Source organism: Mesoplodon densirostris, chromosome 1 (genome assembly GCF_025265405.1).
Source record: "Mesoplodon densirostris isolate mMesDen1 chromosome 1, mMesDen1 primary haplotype, whole genome shotgun sequence".
In the NCBI taxonomy this organism is placed as follows: Eukaryota; Metazoa; Chordata; class Mammalia; order Artiodactyla; family Ziphiidae; genus Mesoplodon; species Mesoplodon densirostris.
In genome coordinates this window covers 115,600,926-115,621,114 of record NC_082661.1, presented here as the reverse complement: position 1 = coordinate 115,621,114, position 20,189 = coordinate 115,600,926, and the positions used below count along the sequence as shown (strand labels likewise).

At 39.4% G+C, this 20,189-nt stretch overlaps 1 protein-coding gene across 1 annotated transcript in view; it reads right to left on the bottom strand.

Moving 5' to 3' along the window:
- RYR2 (ryanodine receptor 2) overlaps positions 1-20,189 on the bottom strand; it is a 727,841-nt gene that overhangs the window by 305,319 nt on the left and 402,333 nt on the right. Inside the window, exons 19-24 of the mRNA XM_060096737.1 lie at positions 19,826-19,959; positions 18,302-18,543; positions 14,158-14,350; positions 12,880-13,096; positions 11,049-11,153; positions 6,873-6,976 (exon numbers count right to left, since the gene is read on the bottom strand). Coding sequence (XP_059952720.1) covers positions 6,873-6,976; positions 11,049-11,153; positions 12,880-13,096; positions 14,158-14,350; positions 18,302-18,543; positions 19,826-19,959 — 995 coding nt within the window. The remainder of the gene's footprint in view (positions 1-6,872; positions 6,977-11,048; positions 11,154-12,879; positions 13,097-14,157; positions 14,351-18,301; positions 18,544-19,825; positions 19,960-20,189) is intronic.

Below are 20,189 nucleotides of genomic sequence, written 5' to 3'. Positions count from 1 at the left end.
TATCTTAAGGTAGAAATTTAACTTTATTTCCCAGATGGATACCCAGTTCTCCACAAAATATTTACTGAATAATACATTTTTACTTTCACTTACTTGAAATGCTACTTTTATGATATACTGAAGTCCCATATGTTTTTAAGTCCTTTTCTGGACTTTCTACTCTAGAAAAATCTCCCTTTCACATGACACATCAGGGTTCCAACTGGCCAGAAACAGTTTATCCAGTGTTTAGATACACTGTATTTTTTTACTCCCTTTAATGAATAAGCTTTTGTTGATTTTCCCAAGAAAGATCCTCACCATTCACATTTAGAACTCAACCTTAAAAGTCCCCAGACTCAGGGAGAACAACATCCTTTACTATTCATGACAGTGAGTGGTTCCAACTATCTCAATAGAATAAGATGCAACGGCATAAACTTTGTGGATGACAGAATTTCTAAGGTGTGGTCAGTTGCAAAAGGAAGGTAGCAAGTATCTAAAATCCATCTATACTTACCCTCCATCACATTTAGAAAACGACAATATGGAGATATAGATATAGATATACACACACACACACACACACACAAGCCCACACACTTACACACACCGTTATCAAGTTAAATTTTAGGTTATATATGGCAAAATTGAGATGAGCCCGTGAAATTACCTTTGGAGTGTTAAACTGCAAAAATATGGATAGAGCAAGAGCTAACTGAAGCTATGAAATTATCTAAAGAATGTGCCACTTCAAATGAGATTGACTGGCAACAGAAGAATCAAAAATTGACTCACAGAACAAACACAGGCTATGCTTATTCAAACACTGTCCAAGGAACAGGAAGTTTCCTGCCATCATCCTCCGTTCATGTATCTATTCAATAAGTATCTTTTGAAAGCCAGGTCCTGTGCTAAGTTCTGGGGATAAGCTTATAGGCCAGTGAGAACTAAGACAAAAATTAACTATAACACAGTGTCTTGCATGCAGTGACATATGTACAGGGCTATGAAAGGGTCAAGTAGGATCCCAAACCCAGCTCTAAGGGAACTCAAGGGTGACAATAACATTGGGATTTATCTTAAATCCAGGTAGTTAAACTTCTGAGTGCACGCCTACCAAGAAATCTGATTATAACATATGGAGAACCCTGCTTAATACATTAAGTGACGATAACGGCTAGCACTGTATGACCAATGCTACAATCCAGTTTTAGAATATTTCCATCACCCCATCAGATTCTCCATGCCTGTCTGCAGTCATTGATCATACCCACCCTCATGCAATCATAAATGTGCTTTCTGTCTCTAAAGAATTGCCTTTTCTGGGCTTCCCTGGTGGCACAGTGGTTGAGAGTCCGCCTGCCGATGCAGGGGACACGGGTTCGTGCCCCGGTCCGGGAAGATCCCACATGCCATGGAGCGGCTGGGCCCGTGAGCCATGGCCGCTGAGCCTGCGCGTCCGGAGCCTGTGTTCCGCAACGGGAGAGGCCATGACAGTGAGAGGCCCGCATACCGCAAAAAAAAAAAAAAAAAAAAAAGAATTGCCTTTTCTGGACATTTCATCTAAATAGAATCATACAGTATTAAATCTTTCATGTCAGGCTTCTTTGACTTACCACGTTCTTTAGGTTGATCCATGCTGTAATGCACATTAGTAGTTTATTTCCTTTTATTGATAAATAGTATTGCATTGTATGGCTCCACTACATTTTGTTTATCCATTCATCAGCTGATGGATGTTTGCAGTTTTTCCAGTTTGGGGATGTTATGTATAATGCTTCTATGAACATGTCTTTGTGTCAACATAGGCTTTCATTTCTCTTGGGTACGTATGTAGGAGTAGAATTGCTAGGCTGTATCATAAATTTATGTTTAACGTTTTAAGAAACCACCGAGTGGCAGGGCCATTTTACATTCCCATCACTAATACATGTAGATTTCAGTTTTTTCTATATCTGCACCAACACTGAGTATATCTGTCATTTTGATTATGGCTATTCCAGCATGTGTGCGGTAGTATCTCATTGTGATTCAGTTTGCATTTTCCTAATGACTAATGATGTTGAGCATCTTTTCATGTGCTTATTAGCCATTCACATATCTTCTTTATTAAAATATATACTCAAGCGTTTTGCCTGTTTTTTACTTGGGCCGTATGCATTCTTATTACAGAGCTGTAAGAGTTACCTATATATTCTGTACACAAGTTCTTTATCAGGACTTGTACGATTTACTACAAACCCTATAAATGTAAACTTACATGATTTATAAATATTTTCTCCCTATCTGTGGCCTGAGTCTCCATCTCCTATGTGGTTCTTTTGTATTACAAAAGGTTTTACTTTCTTTTTTTTTTTTTTTTTTTTTTTTTTTTTCGGTATGCGGGCCTCTCACTGTTGTGGCCTCCCCCGTCGCGGAGCACAGGCTCCGGACGCGCAGGCTCCGGACGCGCAGGCTCAGCGGCCATGGCTCACGGGCCCAGCCGCTCCGCGGCATATGGGATCCTCCCAGATCGGGGCACGAACCCGTATCCCCTGCATCGGCAGGCGGACTCTCAACCACTTGCGCCACCAGGGAGGCCCCAGGTTTTACTTTCAATGAGATCCAGTGTATTGATTTTGTTTTCTTTTATAGATCGCATTTTTGGTATCATACCTAAGAACTCTATGTCTAACCCAAAGAGACTTTTTTTTTTTTTTTTTTTTGCGGTATGCGGGCCTCTCACTGTTGTGGCCTCTCCCGTTGCGGAGCACAGGCTCTGGATGCGCAGGCTCAGTGGCCGTGGCTCACGGGCCCAGCCGCTCCGCGGCATATGGGATCCTCCCGGACCGGGGCACGAACCCGTATCCCCTGCATCGGCAGGCGGACTCTCAACCACTGCGCCACCAGGGAGGCCCGAGACTTTTAAATGAGAACAACAGATCATTTAAAATATCTATTCAATGCTATCAACCACACCAAGTTCTCTGAATAAGAACTCTTTTGTCTTTATATTATCTTTATTAAAACCATTTTATTTGACTTAACACCATTCAACTCACCCATTTAAAATGGTTTTAAAGTCTGCAGAGGGTGGGGAGAGAGCAGCGTGAGCTGTGGAGCTTGTGCAGAGGTTAGCAGAGAGGAACAGAGTATGGGAAGTGGAAATGGACGAGCTGGAGGTAGGCTCTCCATCTGATCCCTGTGCTTCCCACAGTAACCTGCATATGCATTCAGCACATATTGCTACAAGATTAAGTGGCAATAATTGCAATTTAGCACTTCAAGTATATGACCACCGACAAGAAGAGGAAACATACTGGCACAAAGCCACAGAGAGAACAGGACGCACCCTGTCCATGATAACCACTTGGTATACAAAAGCCTGGCTAGAGACTGAGCTTTATTGCTTATTCGTTGGTTCATTCATTCGAGAAATATTTACTGAGCTCTGTGTAAAGTTCAAAAGATGGTGAATAAAATCAAAATCAGATGCCCGCCCTCAAGAAACTTAGGTCTGGTGGAGTAGAGAGGCCATCCTGTCATTATACATAACTGGACAGTTTCTAGGCTGAGAGATACAAACAGGCTGAGTGCCTATAAAAGGGGGCTTTATTGAGTCAAGGAGCTCAGCAAATGTTTCCCGTAGAAGTGACCTGAGATGTAAAGGATGAGAACAGGGCATGGAGGGGAGCATTCCAGGAAATGGACATAAAGAAGGGGGAAGGAACATGCAAACAGGTGTGCAAAACAAAGACTAGTGTGATGGCAAGCAAGGAAAAAGAAGAGTAGCCTCCTACATGATGATGGTGGTGAGAAGGGGAGCAAGACCTTGCAGGACCACTGGGCAAATTAAGGTACTGCCTTTATCTTAAGAGCAATGGGAAGCCATTAAAGGAATTCAAATAGAGAGAAATGACACTAAATATTTGAAAAAGATCAGAGTACAGAATGGGTAAGAGAAGAGCTAGCTTAATATTTCAACTGGATCTGTTGGGACAGTTTTATAGTTTCAGGTGGGGAATAATGGTAGCTTAGGCTAAAGACATGGAAGCAACCTAAATGTCCCTCAACAGATGAATGGATAAAGAGGATGTGGTACATATACACAGTGTAATATTACTCAGCCATAAAAAAAGAATGAAATAATGCCATTTACAGCAACACGGATAGACCTAGAGATTATCATACTAAGTGAAGTAAGCCAGACAGAGGAAGACAAATATCATAGCATTTGACTTATATGTGAAATCTAAAAAAAAAAAAAGAAAGAAAGACACAAATGAACTTATTTACAGAACAGAAACAGACCCACAGACATACAAAACAAACTTATGGTTATCAAAGGGGAAAGGGGGGGGGAGGGATAAATTAGGAGGTTGGGATTTATACATATTACTATATATAAAATAGATAACCAACAAGGACCTACTGTATAGCACAGGGAACTATATTCAATATCTTGTAATAAACTATAATGGGAAAGAATCTGAAAAAGAATATACATACATATACACATATATATATATATATATATATATATGTATATGTATAACTGAATCACTGTGCTGTGCACCTGAAACTAACACAACATTGTAAATCAACTATACTTCAACTTAAAAAAATGGTAGCTTAGGCTAGGGTGGTACAGTGCTGTTCTGGAAGAGGGTGTCAGAATTTCTGCAGTGCTGTACAGCACACAGATGATCATTCAAATCGGAAGTAAGCTGTCTTTTTCGACAATTTACGTGATAAAAAAAATCACAGAAAGAGCAACAAAAATTCATATTCACACAAAATCACCCAACATCCAAAATAAGGAATATTCTGTAATAATCATTTGTTTATTTAGTCACTTGGCACTCCTCAGAATGTAAATGAGTAAAGTTGCTAATCCCACCCACAGTGCATTATTTTTTTTAAAAAAACCTGAACTTTACAGAGTGCTTCTTCTGTTAGACATTACGGTGCTAAAGGCTTTATCAGTATTGTATCATTTAGTCCCCACTACAATTCCATAAAGTAGATACACTATGATCCCCATTTTAAACTGATGCTAAAAAGTCTAAGGTTCAGAGAACCTAAGATTCCCTTTGTAGGAGCAAGTCCTTAAATCTAGACCATCCAACCATCTAGACTCTATGTTCTTACCCACTCTGCTCTACTGCCTATCAACTAACCAAGTGAATAAAGGAAATACATAAAGTACTGTACTTTCTTTAACTACTGGAATTGGGCATAGTGTGAATTTTGGAGAAATAGGAGCTCTTTTCCCCCTAATTTAAAGTTTAAAGAAACAAGTGAAATTAGTTCATCATAAAACCATATAAATATTAACAAATATGAAAAGGGTTATTAGCATTCGCCATAGGCAACAGCACCACGGTACGTGCAGTCTGATGATTAATCAAACCAGCCACCAGTAGCTGTTAGGAATGAGATTAGGTTATGTGTAGCAGTCAAAGGCTCAACATACCAAGGAGACTGGTATGGAGATCTCTACATTCCAGTCTTCCCAGGATTTGCCTAGCTAGCTTAGCTGTCAATTGCTAAAATTATAGGGAATGTACTGCAAATTTAACTCAAATATCTTAGGCCATGAACTTTCAATAAAAACATTTTGTTGTAAAAGATGGGCAAATAATGGGCTGCCGTGAATTAGCAAGCTAAATGTACAAGCTTCACATCAAGACCACAAAGGAAGATAGGAGACCCTGAAGAGGAGGTCACAGTGATGTGTTCTGCATTCCTCATTACAGGAAAGCTTTGTCATTTTTTACCTGTAGTGGTTTCTCAATTCACTCGATTTGTATATACTCCTTTTCCTTTTAAGTTACTAGTAGAACCTAAACTCATTCTAGGCCCAATTTGTTAATTTTCATAAGGAAAATCACTACCAGATCTTTGAAGATATATACCTGGACCCAAATCCTAGAATTTGAAACAGTGTCTAAGTTTTATGTTCTGGGTCTTTGGTAAAATAACTTCAACAGAACTAGCTCTTTGCACTTAACAAAACTGAAACAAAACAGAGAAAGGACAAAAGCATTGGTTTATTCCTAATATAAGCAGGTTTTGAGATAAGTGACCTATTGGAACAAATCCAGTTCTTCGAGGCCATCAAGGATGGAAAAGTGCAAAACTATATACTTAATAAGGTACTTCCTAAGTACTTGCTGATTTGACAGTTGTCTAACCATTACTGAGTTAATGAAAGGACCCCATTTTCTGATCATGCATCACCAAGTCTTACAGTGAAAAACTGTTCTAAACTAGAAGCTAGAGAAGCTGGATCCCAGTCCCAGCACAGCTACTAACTAGCTGCCAGGGCATCTGACAGCTCTCTGAGAATCCTCGGCTGTGACATCATTGGTAAATCTGAAATAATAACACTCACAGCCCAGTGTGCTGCTAGGAAGATTAACCCAATACCTGTAAGTGAGAGTGTATGTGAAAAGGCAAAGCTCTAAATAAATAAACATACCAATTAGTGTAAAGTATCATATGGTATTACCACTAACACTAATAATAAATGCCATTATTCAAAGCTCAGTGCAATACCTTAAATTGGTATAAAAATTTCTAAACACTTGTTCAAACCTTCATTTACCTAGTCACACACTGGTAACAATTTATGACTGACATTCTGAGGAGCACTGCATCCAATGCCAAAATCCTTGTATTCCGAAATACCCATAAACATCTGTAGAATACTCTTTGGGAAATACTTACATAGAGCACAAAGACATAAAGTAATATGCTCAAAGTCTGTTCCAAACAAATATTGATTCAATCTAACCAATGCATTATGGACATTTCTAACCGGAATTAAAATGAATTAAAGCATAATATCAACACTTGGTTTCTTTCGTGTAATACAGATAGGAAAATAGGAAATTTAAGACACTCACTTCAGGGTCTCAAGCGACATCTGTAAATTGTAATTGCGTTCCTGTTCAGGCAGCTTGGAGAACTCCACCAGACACGGGTGCTGTCTCTTATTGTCATCTCTAACCTGAAACAGAACAGGATATCGACATATGATAGTTTCTAAGGTCAGATACTAGCGATGGTAATCTAATTGCATGGAGGAAAGCGAAGGGGGAAGCGAGAAGGGAAACCCAGGCCATCACCCCAGCTAAGCTGCCTCTGTCATCTCCCAGGCACGGCTAATATTCGAGGTCAGTGGTCAAGCCTGGCATTGTCTGGGCTTCCTGATGTCTTCCATTTGGCACCGTTCCTGGCCCCAGTGTCCATGCCTGCTCTACCCTGAATCCCCCATGCCCACTCTCCCAGCAACTTCCAGCATTTGCTTAAATCTTACTTTCTCAATGAGGCTCATCCTGCCCGCCTTCCTAATATGCCAATCTGCCCACCCACCCTACTTTTTTTTTTCCCGTAACAGTTACCACCTGCGAACAGACTAGGTCTTTATTTATTGCATTACTGTCTATCTCCCTGAAACTAGAATGTCTGACCAAAGGAACAGGAATTTGATCTCTTTTGCTTTTTGACAATGTGTTCCCAGCACCTAGAACATGCCAGGTACATGGCAGGCACGGAACAAATATTTTGTAAACTGAAATGAATTCTAGGTAAGAAGGTGCAGTAATCACTTAGTTTTGATGTGCAGGAAGTTTTACATGTTTAGAGCCAAACAGATTAGAGACATCAATTAACATCAGGACTGATTGATACAGACTCTTGGAGGTGGTTCCAGCTGTTCATTTCACCCCACATAAGCCACTTCTGCTCTCACAAATCTCTCCAGTGCTTTACCAAAGTCAGTTAACATCCCACAGCCATTTTTCATATTAATCCTTGAAAACATGGGTTAGCAATCAGAATAAACTAAATTCAAGATTTTAGGGATGAATTAATGAGAAAGATGTTCTGTACCCTTGCATTAGTAATTAGGTTTTTATCTTCTTAGAGACCTAAATTACACAGGCATTACTGCCGTGGTGACACCACGATCACAGCCATATGCTGTCAGGGAACAAATTACTCCATGGTAATAATTACCAGGCTTTATAAATGCCTCATAAAAAGTAGGTAAACATGAGTATGATTTTTTTTTTAAGTTTTCAGGAGTCGCCAAGTTAAAAACAAGATAGTTATTCCTTTCTTTCCAGTGATCATTGCAAATGAACAGGACTTACACAAAAGCACAGTTTATTTACTTATTCAAGTGTGTAACTTTGGAAATGAAATCTAGAATTACAAAATGTAACACTAAATTCTAAACATAAAGGTAAAAATGAACGTGCCCAATTCCGGAGATAATTTAATCTGTGTTCGTGTAATTTCCACTTTCCCTCTATTCTCTACGCCAGAGAGTAACTGACCCCATCATCCTCTCGGGTGTCCAAGCTAAAACCAGAAATCTACCCAGATTTCCTTCCCTCTCTTATCCACATCCCATAGTGGAACTTCAAAACATCTGCAGTCATGTCTCTCCAGCCCCACTGCTGGCACACAGTTGGGAAACTCACAACCTCTCACCTGGGCCACCTGAGTCTTCTCCCTGACCCCTTTTCCTGCCTCCAGGCTCACTGCTCTTCCACAAAAACAGCAGAGCAAATATTTACCACCTCCTGGAAGCCCTCCCTGATTTCACCAGAAAAGCTGTAAATATTCCTCCCTCACAGTTAGCATCTCCACTACAGTACTTAGCTTGTTAATTGTTTGTGTATCTATCACTCAGCTAAACCAGAAGCTCTTAAAAAAGGCAAACTGACTAAAACAAGGTCTTTTCCATTTGGTGACCCCAGTACCAAGTACATCAGGCAAAAGGGACGCACGAATGCCTGAATGGACAGGCCTGATGTTATTCCATAAAACAGAGGTCTTACATGATGCTCCTGTGAAACACATCGCAAAGACATTTAAAGGAACTAAGTTATTTCCAAAAAGTAATAACAAACAAAAAACCCCAACTTATTCAACAGTTCAAATTGCTCTAAAGTAAAACACAGTTGAACACTTCATTTAAAATGTCAAAGAGTTTATGGAATTAGTCTCAATAACAGGGATCTACCTAAGTTTAGACTAACAGAGATCACAAAGTCAGGGATGGTGGCCACTAATCTGGAAGGAGTTTTAGGAAAGCCCTTGTAAAAGCAGCAGGACACAAGGTCAATTATTACATGGTAGAGCAATGTGAAATCTCCTCATGTGTCAGTTTGAGACTCTCCCAAATTGTTGACCCTCTGATATGATACCTGGAGCTGTGCCTGCCCAGAATGAGCCCTAAGAAAACAACCGTTTCGTCCTATCAGCAAGTATTTGAGTATGTTCCCTGTCCCAGGAAAGGTGCCAGATGCCAGCACTACAGCAACAGACTAAGTGCTTAATCTCCACCCTGGAGGCCCAATAAACATAAAGCCCAAGGTTGCTTTAACCAGACAGGACCAGGTGAAGGATAACTGGCAGCAACCAGGATGGCTCAGAGGCACCGTATTCTCTTTCAGCATCTACAGACTAGCAGCATTAGAAGATATGGTATTGAAATGAACTGGATTTAACTGCAAAAATAGATAATAATGAGACCTTATATTTCCTCTTTTTTTTTAAAAGAAGAAACGTAAGTAAGTTCACTGTAGAACGTCATCATTTAGGCAACCTTTAGAAGCTTGCAATAGAAATCATCTTTCTTGAGCATAAGCCTGTTAAACAGTTCCTGTTACTGTCCGGGTTTTTTGTTTTTTTTTTTGGAGGGGAGTTGTTATGAGATGTTTTTAAACCTTAGCCTGTAATTATCTTTCTCCAAATTTTGTCCATAACTCAAATCTCTGCCTCATCGTGAATCTTGTGGTAAATTCTGTCAGTAACTCCTCTGGCAATTGACTAGGTACACCTTCATGATACCTCTCCTCTTACTGACTTTAAATATGGTAAATATCTTATCTAGCATTTATTCATTTCCTCTATTTTTCGAAGTCCATGAATATAGCACAAAACTATATACTTAACACGGTAACTTTGTAAGTGCTTGCTGATTTGACAACTGTCTAACCATTACTCAATTAATGAAAGGGTCCCACTTTCTGATCGTGCATCAGTAAGTCTTAATAGTGAAAAACAATTCTGGACTAGAAGCTAGAGAACATACATCCTAGTCTTAGCACAGCTACTAACTAGCTGTCAGGGCATCTGACAGCTCTATGAGAATCCCCAGCTGTGACATCACTGGCCAAACTGAAGTAATAACACACAGCCCAGTGTGTTGTTAGGAAAATTAACCTATTACTTGTAATCGGGAGTATATGTAAAAAGGCAAAGCTCTAAATAAACAAACATACTAATTAGTATAAAGTATCATATGGTATTATCACTAATATTAATAATAAATGTCATTATTCAAAGCTCAATGTAATAAGTATGACTGGCTGAATACACTCATTTCTATATTCAGTCAAATGTAAGAAAGTGTTACAACCTTTGGGATGCTTAGGCTATTAGTATCATAAAAATGAAAGTGTTGCCACAGTCCTGCTAAACAACGATATATGCCACACTGGGATTACACGGGGAGTCGTTTTGGTTTTATTTCATCTAAATTTTATTGATAAACTGTAAACTAAGTTCTCTGAAAAATAATCATTTGGAAACGCATGCAGTCATTACTTCTCAGCCTCTCTTCCACTTACGAAACCATCTTGAATCTTTGCCAAGAGGACTTACACTGCTACGCACAATTGGGACTAAAAGAAGTGAAACATCAGAGGAGGAGGGTAAACTGACTTCTTTCCACTTGCAGTTTTCACTTTCAATATCAGGTTTTTTCCTGAGTTCCTTAGAAATCAATGCCTATTGTCTGTATATGTTAACCTTGATTGAAAACTGTAACTTTCAGCCTGAAGACTGATAACTTTTCAATTGTCTGGGCAACTAAGCCATCCGTCAATGAACCTGCCACTAACGTCACTCCCTTTCGTAAATAAAAAATGCCCAAAACTAAAGTGTAGGGGAAAAAAATCAATCGGATCGACTCATGTCACCACGTAGCAGGATGAGTGAGAAGAAGTTATGTTTTCAGAAAGATGTATTAACAGAATCTAAAAATAATTTACAAAATTATGTACCGGACCATACTGCCAGCCAAGTTCAATTTTATTCATAACCCAGAGTTCATGGATATTCTCTGCCAGTTTTTCTCTTATCCTCTCCAGGTGGGGAGGCAACACAACCTAAAATTGAAAAAAAGAAAAAGAAAACACATCAGAAAGAAATGCAAGAAAATGCAGTGTTAATCGTCCTCACTGCGAGTTGAACCAAATAAAACAGTCTCATCAACCATTAAAATATAATCATATAACAAGGTTCCAAACCATCTAATCTAAATTTGTAAAACTAGGTATCTAAGCAATTAATAGGTAAATTTGGGGAAATTATGAATGAAAGTTAGAAAGAAAGAAAACAGAGTATTGCTGAGGATGGCCATCATTAAGAAAAAAGTCCTAATGGATTTGGTATAACCACCAGAATATGCATTATTTAAAAACAGAAATCAGCCCAGAGTTCTTAAACCAAACTGGCCAGCACCCACCAGCTAGAATGAAGGCAATTCAGTGTCCAAAAGATAATCCGCTCGCTCCCTGTGTCTAGAAATATCTGATGGCAGTTACTTATGTTTTCCCTAACTCTGTAACTTTTAGTGGTTTCCAAATATAAGCCTCAGGTGAAAAAATCTGAACCTGTTCCCATTAAAAAGGGAAAGTTTAACGGCCTCTTCATAACACAAAATGGTTTTCCAGGTGACGGGTTGGCTGTGCACACCTGGCGATGCACTGGCATGTGCCCCACAAGCAGTCCCTCAACACAGAGAGCAGGCAACTGCCCACCATGCCCATGGATGCGGCAGAGTTTCCACAGGGGGCAGGCCATCCCTGTCTCCTTCTCTCCAAACAGTAGAGGTTATCCAGGGCTCAGGAAATCCTAACTGTGCTAGTGACAGCACAGAATCCCACTGTCCATTCCAGTCCATTTCCATCCTCCAATCGTGCTGACCGCTGAACTCTGGTAGCACCATACACACCCTGCCATGTTCCAGCGATGGCAACACACACTGAATTTTAGCCATGAACAAAGCTTGTTTGTTTATGTGACGGCATCATATACAAAGCCAGCAGGGAGAGACAAGAAATATGGTTCAAGGAACCAAACAACGGAAGCTTCTGAGGCCTGCTATTAATTCTATTTCAGACTTCAGACATTTCTCTGATCTTCAAAAGCTAATGAACAAACTATGAATATCTAACCGGAATGAAGTTACTTCACCATTAAAATAGAGCAATACTTAATTCATTGTCAATGTCAGGATACTTTCAAGTCTATGAAAGAGAAAAGCAAGAGTAACTGCTAACATTGCTTAGGTGCTTATTTGCAAAGTATTGTGCCAATGTGTTATTTATTAACTATGTCAAACGTACTCTGAACATCCCAATGAATGTGATGAGTAATTTTCTCAAGTCCCAGAGCGTACATTCGATCCCAGGCATTCTGATCATAATCCTAGAGCTCACGATCTCAATCTCTACCCAAGATAAAAGTCAGTTAATCACTTCAAAACACCAAATGTATCTAGATGGGAGAAGAAATTGAAAACTCCACCACTACCCTAGATAAAAAAAAACAACACTCTAAAATCAGTATGCATTACCTCAGGTTGTGGCCCATTAGTACATTATAAAGTCAATTTACTGGCTTGAAACTGCCCTTAAAAAACAAAACAGAATAGAGTAGGCAAATGGCTAAGTGGACATGGTAAGGGTAAGCATTAGTTTATGAAACCAATTATACACATAAATTGTATTATTGTAAAATGCATTCATATGCAGGCAAAAGTTTGAAAGCCACTGCATATGGGAATGACTGCAATTCAAACGTTGCCATCACAGCTGACGATCTGGGTACCTGGCTGGTATCCACGGGGATCGGTGTGAAGGCGGCTTGTGTCAGGGAAACTGTGGGACCCAGGAGGTCCCGTGTATAAGTCCTTTCTTGCTTGTAATCTCGGCTGTGTTCCACTTTCAACTTTTCTTTTGGCAGAACAGCTTCATAACAAGGAGCATACCCGGGCGGAGGAAGGAACTTAAATTCTCCATGTCTCCCCCCAAGCAGAAAGCGTACCCTGAAAAGGATGCATGTCGGGGTCGGTTATATCTCTGGCATACAGAAAAGTTTCCTAATCAGTAGAATAGAGGAATAAATTATGAGTACAAAATTAGCTTTGTCAGAAGCCACATTTTTTCCCTAAGTACCACCATAATGTCAGTACCTTAGAGATTAAGAGCCTCTAATCATAAAAGTGAAACCTGATTAAATTATGTTAATGGCTCAGCAAAAACTTACCACTCTCTGGAGAAATAATAAAAGCATATGCACCATATTCCCATGTGAATGAAATACCTGTTCATAGTATTTGGTCATTTAATGTCTCAAGGTGCCCAAATAATCAACAGAGAAAGAACAGACTTGATCTAAATATCTGTATACTTAAAATTGCAGGGCTGGATGAGATCTGATAAAGAGAACAAATAGTCACAGTCCAAGTTCCCTGTGAAATTCCTTAAAGGGGACTCAAATGATACTTCTACATACTAAATTATCACTTTAATTTCTCTTCCATCTGGTAGAAGCAAAAAAGCACAGGGTTAGAGGAAACTACCTTGACCCAGCTGACCATACGCAGATAATTTACAAGTATAGCAGGTAGAGGGTGACATGGAAAGGAGTCATCTTGACCTGATCAACCAAAAAACATGTGGTTTCTGTAGAAGTGAGGGGGTTTGGAGTAGGGTGGCAGAATGTCATGAAAAGAAAAGTTAATGAAAATAAATATGAGAAAATAAATGGTATTTTTAATGCAACATTGTTTGTTTACCCTTACTAAATAAAAAAGTGAACTTAAATGGACTCGAAATATTTCAGGAACACTGGATAGAAGGATAGTCAGCAGATTGCATATCTAAATGGTTGGAATATGAACAAAGGATTCAGCCTCCTGAGATTCCCCTCTTAGGTGAATCTTATCTTCACCCTTCAAGGAAGGGGCAAAATGCCCTGTGGACAGACGCCCAGGAGTGAGAGAGAGAGAAGGTAAGCAAAGCAAGTGCGATGGCAGTGCAGAGTCTTCCATGAAAGAATGAGAAGTGGGGAGGCAAAGAGACCAAAACACATAGAAATACTAACTTGATTCCTGCAGAGAAACTGACAACTGGAAAGAAGAGGCCATCAACGTTGAAATTCTCAAACATGCCTTGAACAGGTTGTCCGTTAATTCGGAAGGAGATGCTTGGGGCACTGAGATCTAAACAGCAACTGATGACATCATCAGTTCTCAACAGATGCTGGTTTGGTGAGCTGACAGTACGGGCAATACAACCTATGGGGAAACACATTAAGGAGGGTGATGCACCTTTATCCCAGAGAATCATCTTCAGAACCTGAGTCGAAGATCTGAGGAGGCAGTGACAAGCAACCAACGGTACTGGACGACACTAAACCTTGAATGCGTATTAATGTTATAGGTCAACTCCTTTACCAAAAAAGTTGTTGTTGTTTTCAGGAGCCATGCTGTTATCTTTATTGTAAAATGGTCCTTCTGACATGCAGAAATGTTTGCATGCAGATGGATGGTATTTGATGCTGATATCATCTTACAGCTGATAATATAATGATGTCAGGGGAAAACCTCTAGCGAAAGGCTTGAGGTCAAATTGCTACTTTATCACCTACTACTTGTATGACCTTCAGCACATTACTTAAGCTCTAGAAAGCTTGATTTCTTGTAAACCAAATTCCATCACCTTGCAGACTTGTTATGATGATTAAATTAATGGTTTGTAAGAATAGTCTCAGACACAGCAGGTATTTATTTCAGTCCCCTTCTCAAAGATTAAATCCATTTTGTTTTATAAAATAAAAATATGAAGGGATAATGAAAGCAGAAAATGTGCTCATTTGTGCATTGTTTATTGAGAGACAATACATGTCAACTGCTTTGTTGCTGTTCTGTAACTTATTTCATACAAGGTCTTGGTTGGCTTCTTAGGTAGGATACAGCAGGATACAAGTTGAGGCATGAAAATGATATTTGATAAATGTCATTTCTTGCCCCAGCCAGCCTATAACCTATGCCCATTCTTGACTGTGTCATACTCCTTGGCCGATTAGTCCCATGGGCACAATGGAAAACAAGAAGGTAAGGTCCTCCCAAACACACATGCTCACAAATGCAAACATACAAAATTTCTCAATTTGAGCAAAGACAAAAATAGATTTGATGATGCAAGCTTTGCATTCTTTATAACACCTTTTTAAATTTTCTAGCATGCCAAGATTTCTACCAACAGCATATCTGAAATGCCAGTAGTAGAGCATATCTACACTTTAAACTGTGTACTTTTTAAAAATTTTACCAATATTCAAATCTGCAAGCAATACATTCATTATCAGGTGGTCCCTCTAAAATTCCCTGGATATAATAAAGGCAGCTTGTTAAAAAAAAGTCATACAAAAGCAACAGGACTCACAGATAAAGGTCTATATCCCTGTTTGTATCAAGATCTGTAGCTGATAATGTTATTAAACATATTTACTATAATCCAAATATATTGCTCAATCTGAGGGATACTATAATGCTAATACTAATGACCATGGTTAACTGTTTTGCAATGCCTGAAAGAAACAGGTAAGAGAGATAAGGTCACTAGTGACCAGCCTAAGTCCACAGTTTCAATGGCACTCACACTGCTGAATCCACTAGGAAGCATTTTAAGGTTGCATTTACATAAACTCAGATCACATCCATATAAGAACTATATTCCTGTTCACTGCATTAGCCAGAAAAGAAGATAGCAGTGGTCTGATTCATAGGTCCTGTAAGAGAATCCTTACCCAGCTTTCCCATACTGTTCTATGACATTCCTCCATACTTTTATACTTAAATTCTCCAAAATCACCAAGGTTTTTCACACTTTTGGTCCTTACAAACACAGGATGTGGATGCCCCAATCCAGGGGTCCCCAACCCCAGGGCCGGCATCGGGCCGCACAGCAGGAGGTGAGCAGTGGGCGAGCGAGCGAAGCTTCATCTGCCGCTCCCCATCGCTCCCATGACCGCCTGAACCATCTCCCACCCCCAGCCCCGTCTGCGGAAAAACTGTATTCCGTGAAACGGGTCCCTGGTGCCAAAAAGGATGGGGACTGCTGCCCCAATCCAATTCTCATTCACACAAGGGGAACACAGCAATGCTATGCAAAGTTTAAGTTGGGAAGAAGCAATGAAGACAGAGCTCAAAACTTTTGCTGATAAGCCAAATTCTGGTTACAAGGAATATCTCCACCCTCCAATCACAAAAAGTTAAGTGTTCTCTCTCAGAAATCACAGATAGTTGATACTTTAAATTCTACTTCAACTATTAAAAAGAAAAGGAATAGGAGAGTGAACCCAAGAAGATTATGTGAATTACAGTGGATTTAACCACATAACTCAGTCAGAAGCCCATTAGTTTACATTTATCTTTGTTGATCCTGAATCTAAAATTAGCAATAGATCCCAGGGCTTGAGAGAACATAGCTTTCAACTACAGGCGTGGTAGAGTGCATATTTTCTTGCCATTTGAAAAAACAGTCAAATATTTTCTCCTGATACAAAGTTTCAGGATGAATTTCTCTTGAAATTCCACAATGTATCCTCTTTTCTGTGATACCTGCATAGAGTCACTCAATATTTTTGTTGCTCTTATCACTCTGTTTAAAAGATACTTTGCCATGAAAGGCATATTGCATACACTTTCAACTCCAGAAGCTCTGGGTTCTTCCTCTGTGTTGACAGAAAAAGCTTCAAACTAAATGCAAACATGAAAATGGTGAAGTGGCGTTATATGGCTAAAATAATGAGATGCAATTCAGCATTTTTTTTTTTTTGACCAGTGTAATGTTTTGTTTCGTTTTTCCCCTAATCTCTGTGTAATGGGAAAACAAGTGGACATGCTTCATTCATTCACCTGAGGACCCATTTTGTGTGGAGTGATACTCGAAGGTAGAGAGAGGGGATAATATCTGAAGATGATACTTATATTATATATTATATATTATAAATGTATAATCAAACAGACATTAACCCTATTTCATCTTTGTCAGGTCTTCTGAAGGCAGGGCTCTTTGTCTTCGTTTGGTGGGTAGAAAAATTCTGTAACAAGCATTGTGACTCTCTTCTGACCAGCGCAGTACACCTGTGTTAAGACACACCACACTACAGCCTGGGTCCCAACCAGTGCCCCACAGGTTAGATGAAATATCCAACATACAGCCTCATCTCCTCCAGGCTACTGAGCTATTGGCACCAAATAAAGGAAAAATTTAGTAAGTATTATTGTTCGATACAACTACATGGAGTGCTTTTCTTTATAAATTCCTTACCATAAACTCTTAGGTTTAATTACATTTAATTAAAAATGTTCTTTTCATAATTTATGAGGCCTGTAAAGCATTAATAAGTGAATACCGCTTGATTTGCCCATGAGAGGCAAAGTTCAGCTTTCTGTAATGTAAGGAACCTCTCTCTATTTTCTGTATGTTAAATGTGCTATAAAATATATCAGGTTCGTTCTAAATGCAGCTTTATGAATACAAGCATGTGTCTGCAGAATCCAAATGAATTCCAATATCTACATAATCAAACGGTAAACTTTTAAATAGAGCCAATCAAAATACATGTTTTAATAAATCTGAAAAGAGTACTATTTTTATTTTTATATATTACTCATTTTTAATATACTTTCAACCATCAAAGCTTTGCGGTGGTAGCTAGTGAAATGAACTATTCATTCATTTTTAAACCGTTCCACACTTCTGAAACAAAGCATCATTTTATTATGAGCTGACTCCTCACAATACACTTGACCAATTACCAATTCCTGACATTACATTACCCACCAGAAGATGGAACTTAGTCTATTTATTCCAATTATTTTCCAGGATTTGGTTTTGGTTCTTTTTTATATTGGAAGCTAAAGCTTCACATATACCAATTAAAAGAAGTAGGAAACATTTAAGTTTTTGCACTTGATTCATGAATCAGAAAGCCACGTCTGAAGTATACCATTCAAAGGCAAAGAAGTCTTTTGGAGAGGTACTATAATTGTAAGAGTTTTCTTTTTCCCCTAGTGAAATTCTGCTTTTTACGTAACACTCTCATCATTTCAGTGTTACGTTTCTGAAATAAATGTACCTGATATGAACAGCACCAATACCAACAGCTTTTAGAAATGTCCAGCGAGGGCAAAAGATTTCCTTCAAAAACACTGTGAAAGACAATGGATACTACGTACCTGACCAGAGGTGAAGGCCATCAAATCCATAGGAGAAGAGGTCATCTCCGACACCATTTCCACCCCACTCCTCGCCCCCTCCAGGGTAGGGAGAGTACCCCTCCGTTGAAGCCCAGCCCACTCGCAGGTGAGTGGCTTCGGCGGTCACAAATGGCTCGGTGTGGTCCACCATCAACTCATAGTACCATTTCTTATATTGCGCAGACCCTTCGCTGACACCCAGAAAAATATTGGGTCTCATGCTTTAAAGAGATGGGAATAGCATGTGAGAAAATCTGAATAAACCTTTCATTGTCTTAACTTACATTGTGCTATTTTGAATTAGTCCTGCTTCTCAAAGACATATATTACACATTAAATATGTTTCCTTAAGTACAACAAATTATTGAAGCAATCACTGAAGTCTGCTGTGACAGCCAACCTTACAGTTAACATTCAGAGACTGATGTGTACTTCTGGGATAACTTAGCAATGTCACTCAAGGGTCTATTATTTTTTCTTAATTGCTCTTCAGCATATTTTATATCATTAATCATATTTAAGGGGAGGCACTCAGGATAGCACAGCGGGCCCTCGGACCTAATGGCGTTACTATTAATCCAGGACATAGAGACATTTTCCTAAGCTAAGCTTTGTGTCATACAGAGTTTGAGGCTGAAGCAAGTCATAGTCTTAGTGAAGGAACCAAGGTGATCAATCATCTTTGTTGTTCTCTATGCTTTGCTGTGAAAAGAATAATTTCTAGTTAGTTGTATTTAATTGCATTTTACAGAAGAACTTTTACCCTAAGTTAATACTAGGGATTAGTGAAAGTCTCAGAAAATACTGCTCATTAACGACAGGTTTATTATATAAAGAACCACAAAGGGGGCTTCCCTGGTGGCACCGTGGTTGAGAGTCCGCCTGCCAATGCACGGGACACGGGTTCATGCCCGAGTCCAGGCGGATCCCACGTGCCACGGAGCAGCTGGGCCCATGAGCCATGGCCGCTGGGCCTGCGCGTCCAGGGCCTGTGCTCCCCAATGGGAGAGGCCGCAGCAGTGAGAGTCCTGCGTACCGCAAAAAAAAAAAAAAAAAGCAGTTTTATTGCTTATTTGTAGCATTTATTATACTTTGGACATTTGAATTCAATGTCTTTATTATACATAGTACGCACTTCACCATTGGTATTGAAGGATATAGTGTTTTTAGTTATGTTCTAAGAAGATGTAAAACATAATTATATATAATTATATCCCTGTATCATTGTCAGCCTGCTCCTGAGGATGACAACAACAATTTGGCTATATATGAACGTGAATGAGAGCTCTTATACATTTTTTTTTAATAAATGTGTATTTTGCTTGGGTCATCTATTGTTGTTATCTCATCTGATGGGTAGAAAAAATTCCTACACTATTCCCTGGGGAAATATGTAAAAGATTCTCATCAAACAAACAGACTATACGATGTTTTAGCGACAAAGCTAGAACGTGCATTTTTTGTTATGCCACCAATCTGGCGACGCGGGCTCGCTGAACCTACCTGCTGACGTGGTTCACAAGGCGTGTCTGCAGTAACAGGTCTCTTCCTGGCAGAAGATTGTCACAGATGAGATGCTGGTTAGAACGGACTGCTACCCCATGGCAAACACAGAGGGAGCATAAGACGTCCAGAACCTAAAAAGAGAAGCCACCTTCAGACTCTCATTCCCTTCTCAGGTTCAAGTGTCAGCAGCAATTTCCACAAACACACTTCCTCCAGTTACCTCTGACCCAGTCACTTTAAACATTACAGCTATGTGTCCACTTATTTTCCAACTTTCCTTCATACACCAATTGAGAACTGCTCCATCCTCCCATTGAGGCTATGCATAAGCACTAAGCAATATTACCTGATTGGAATTAAA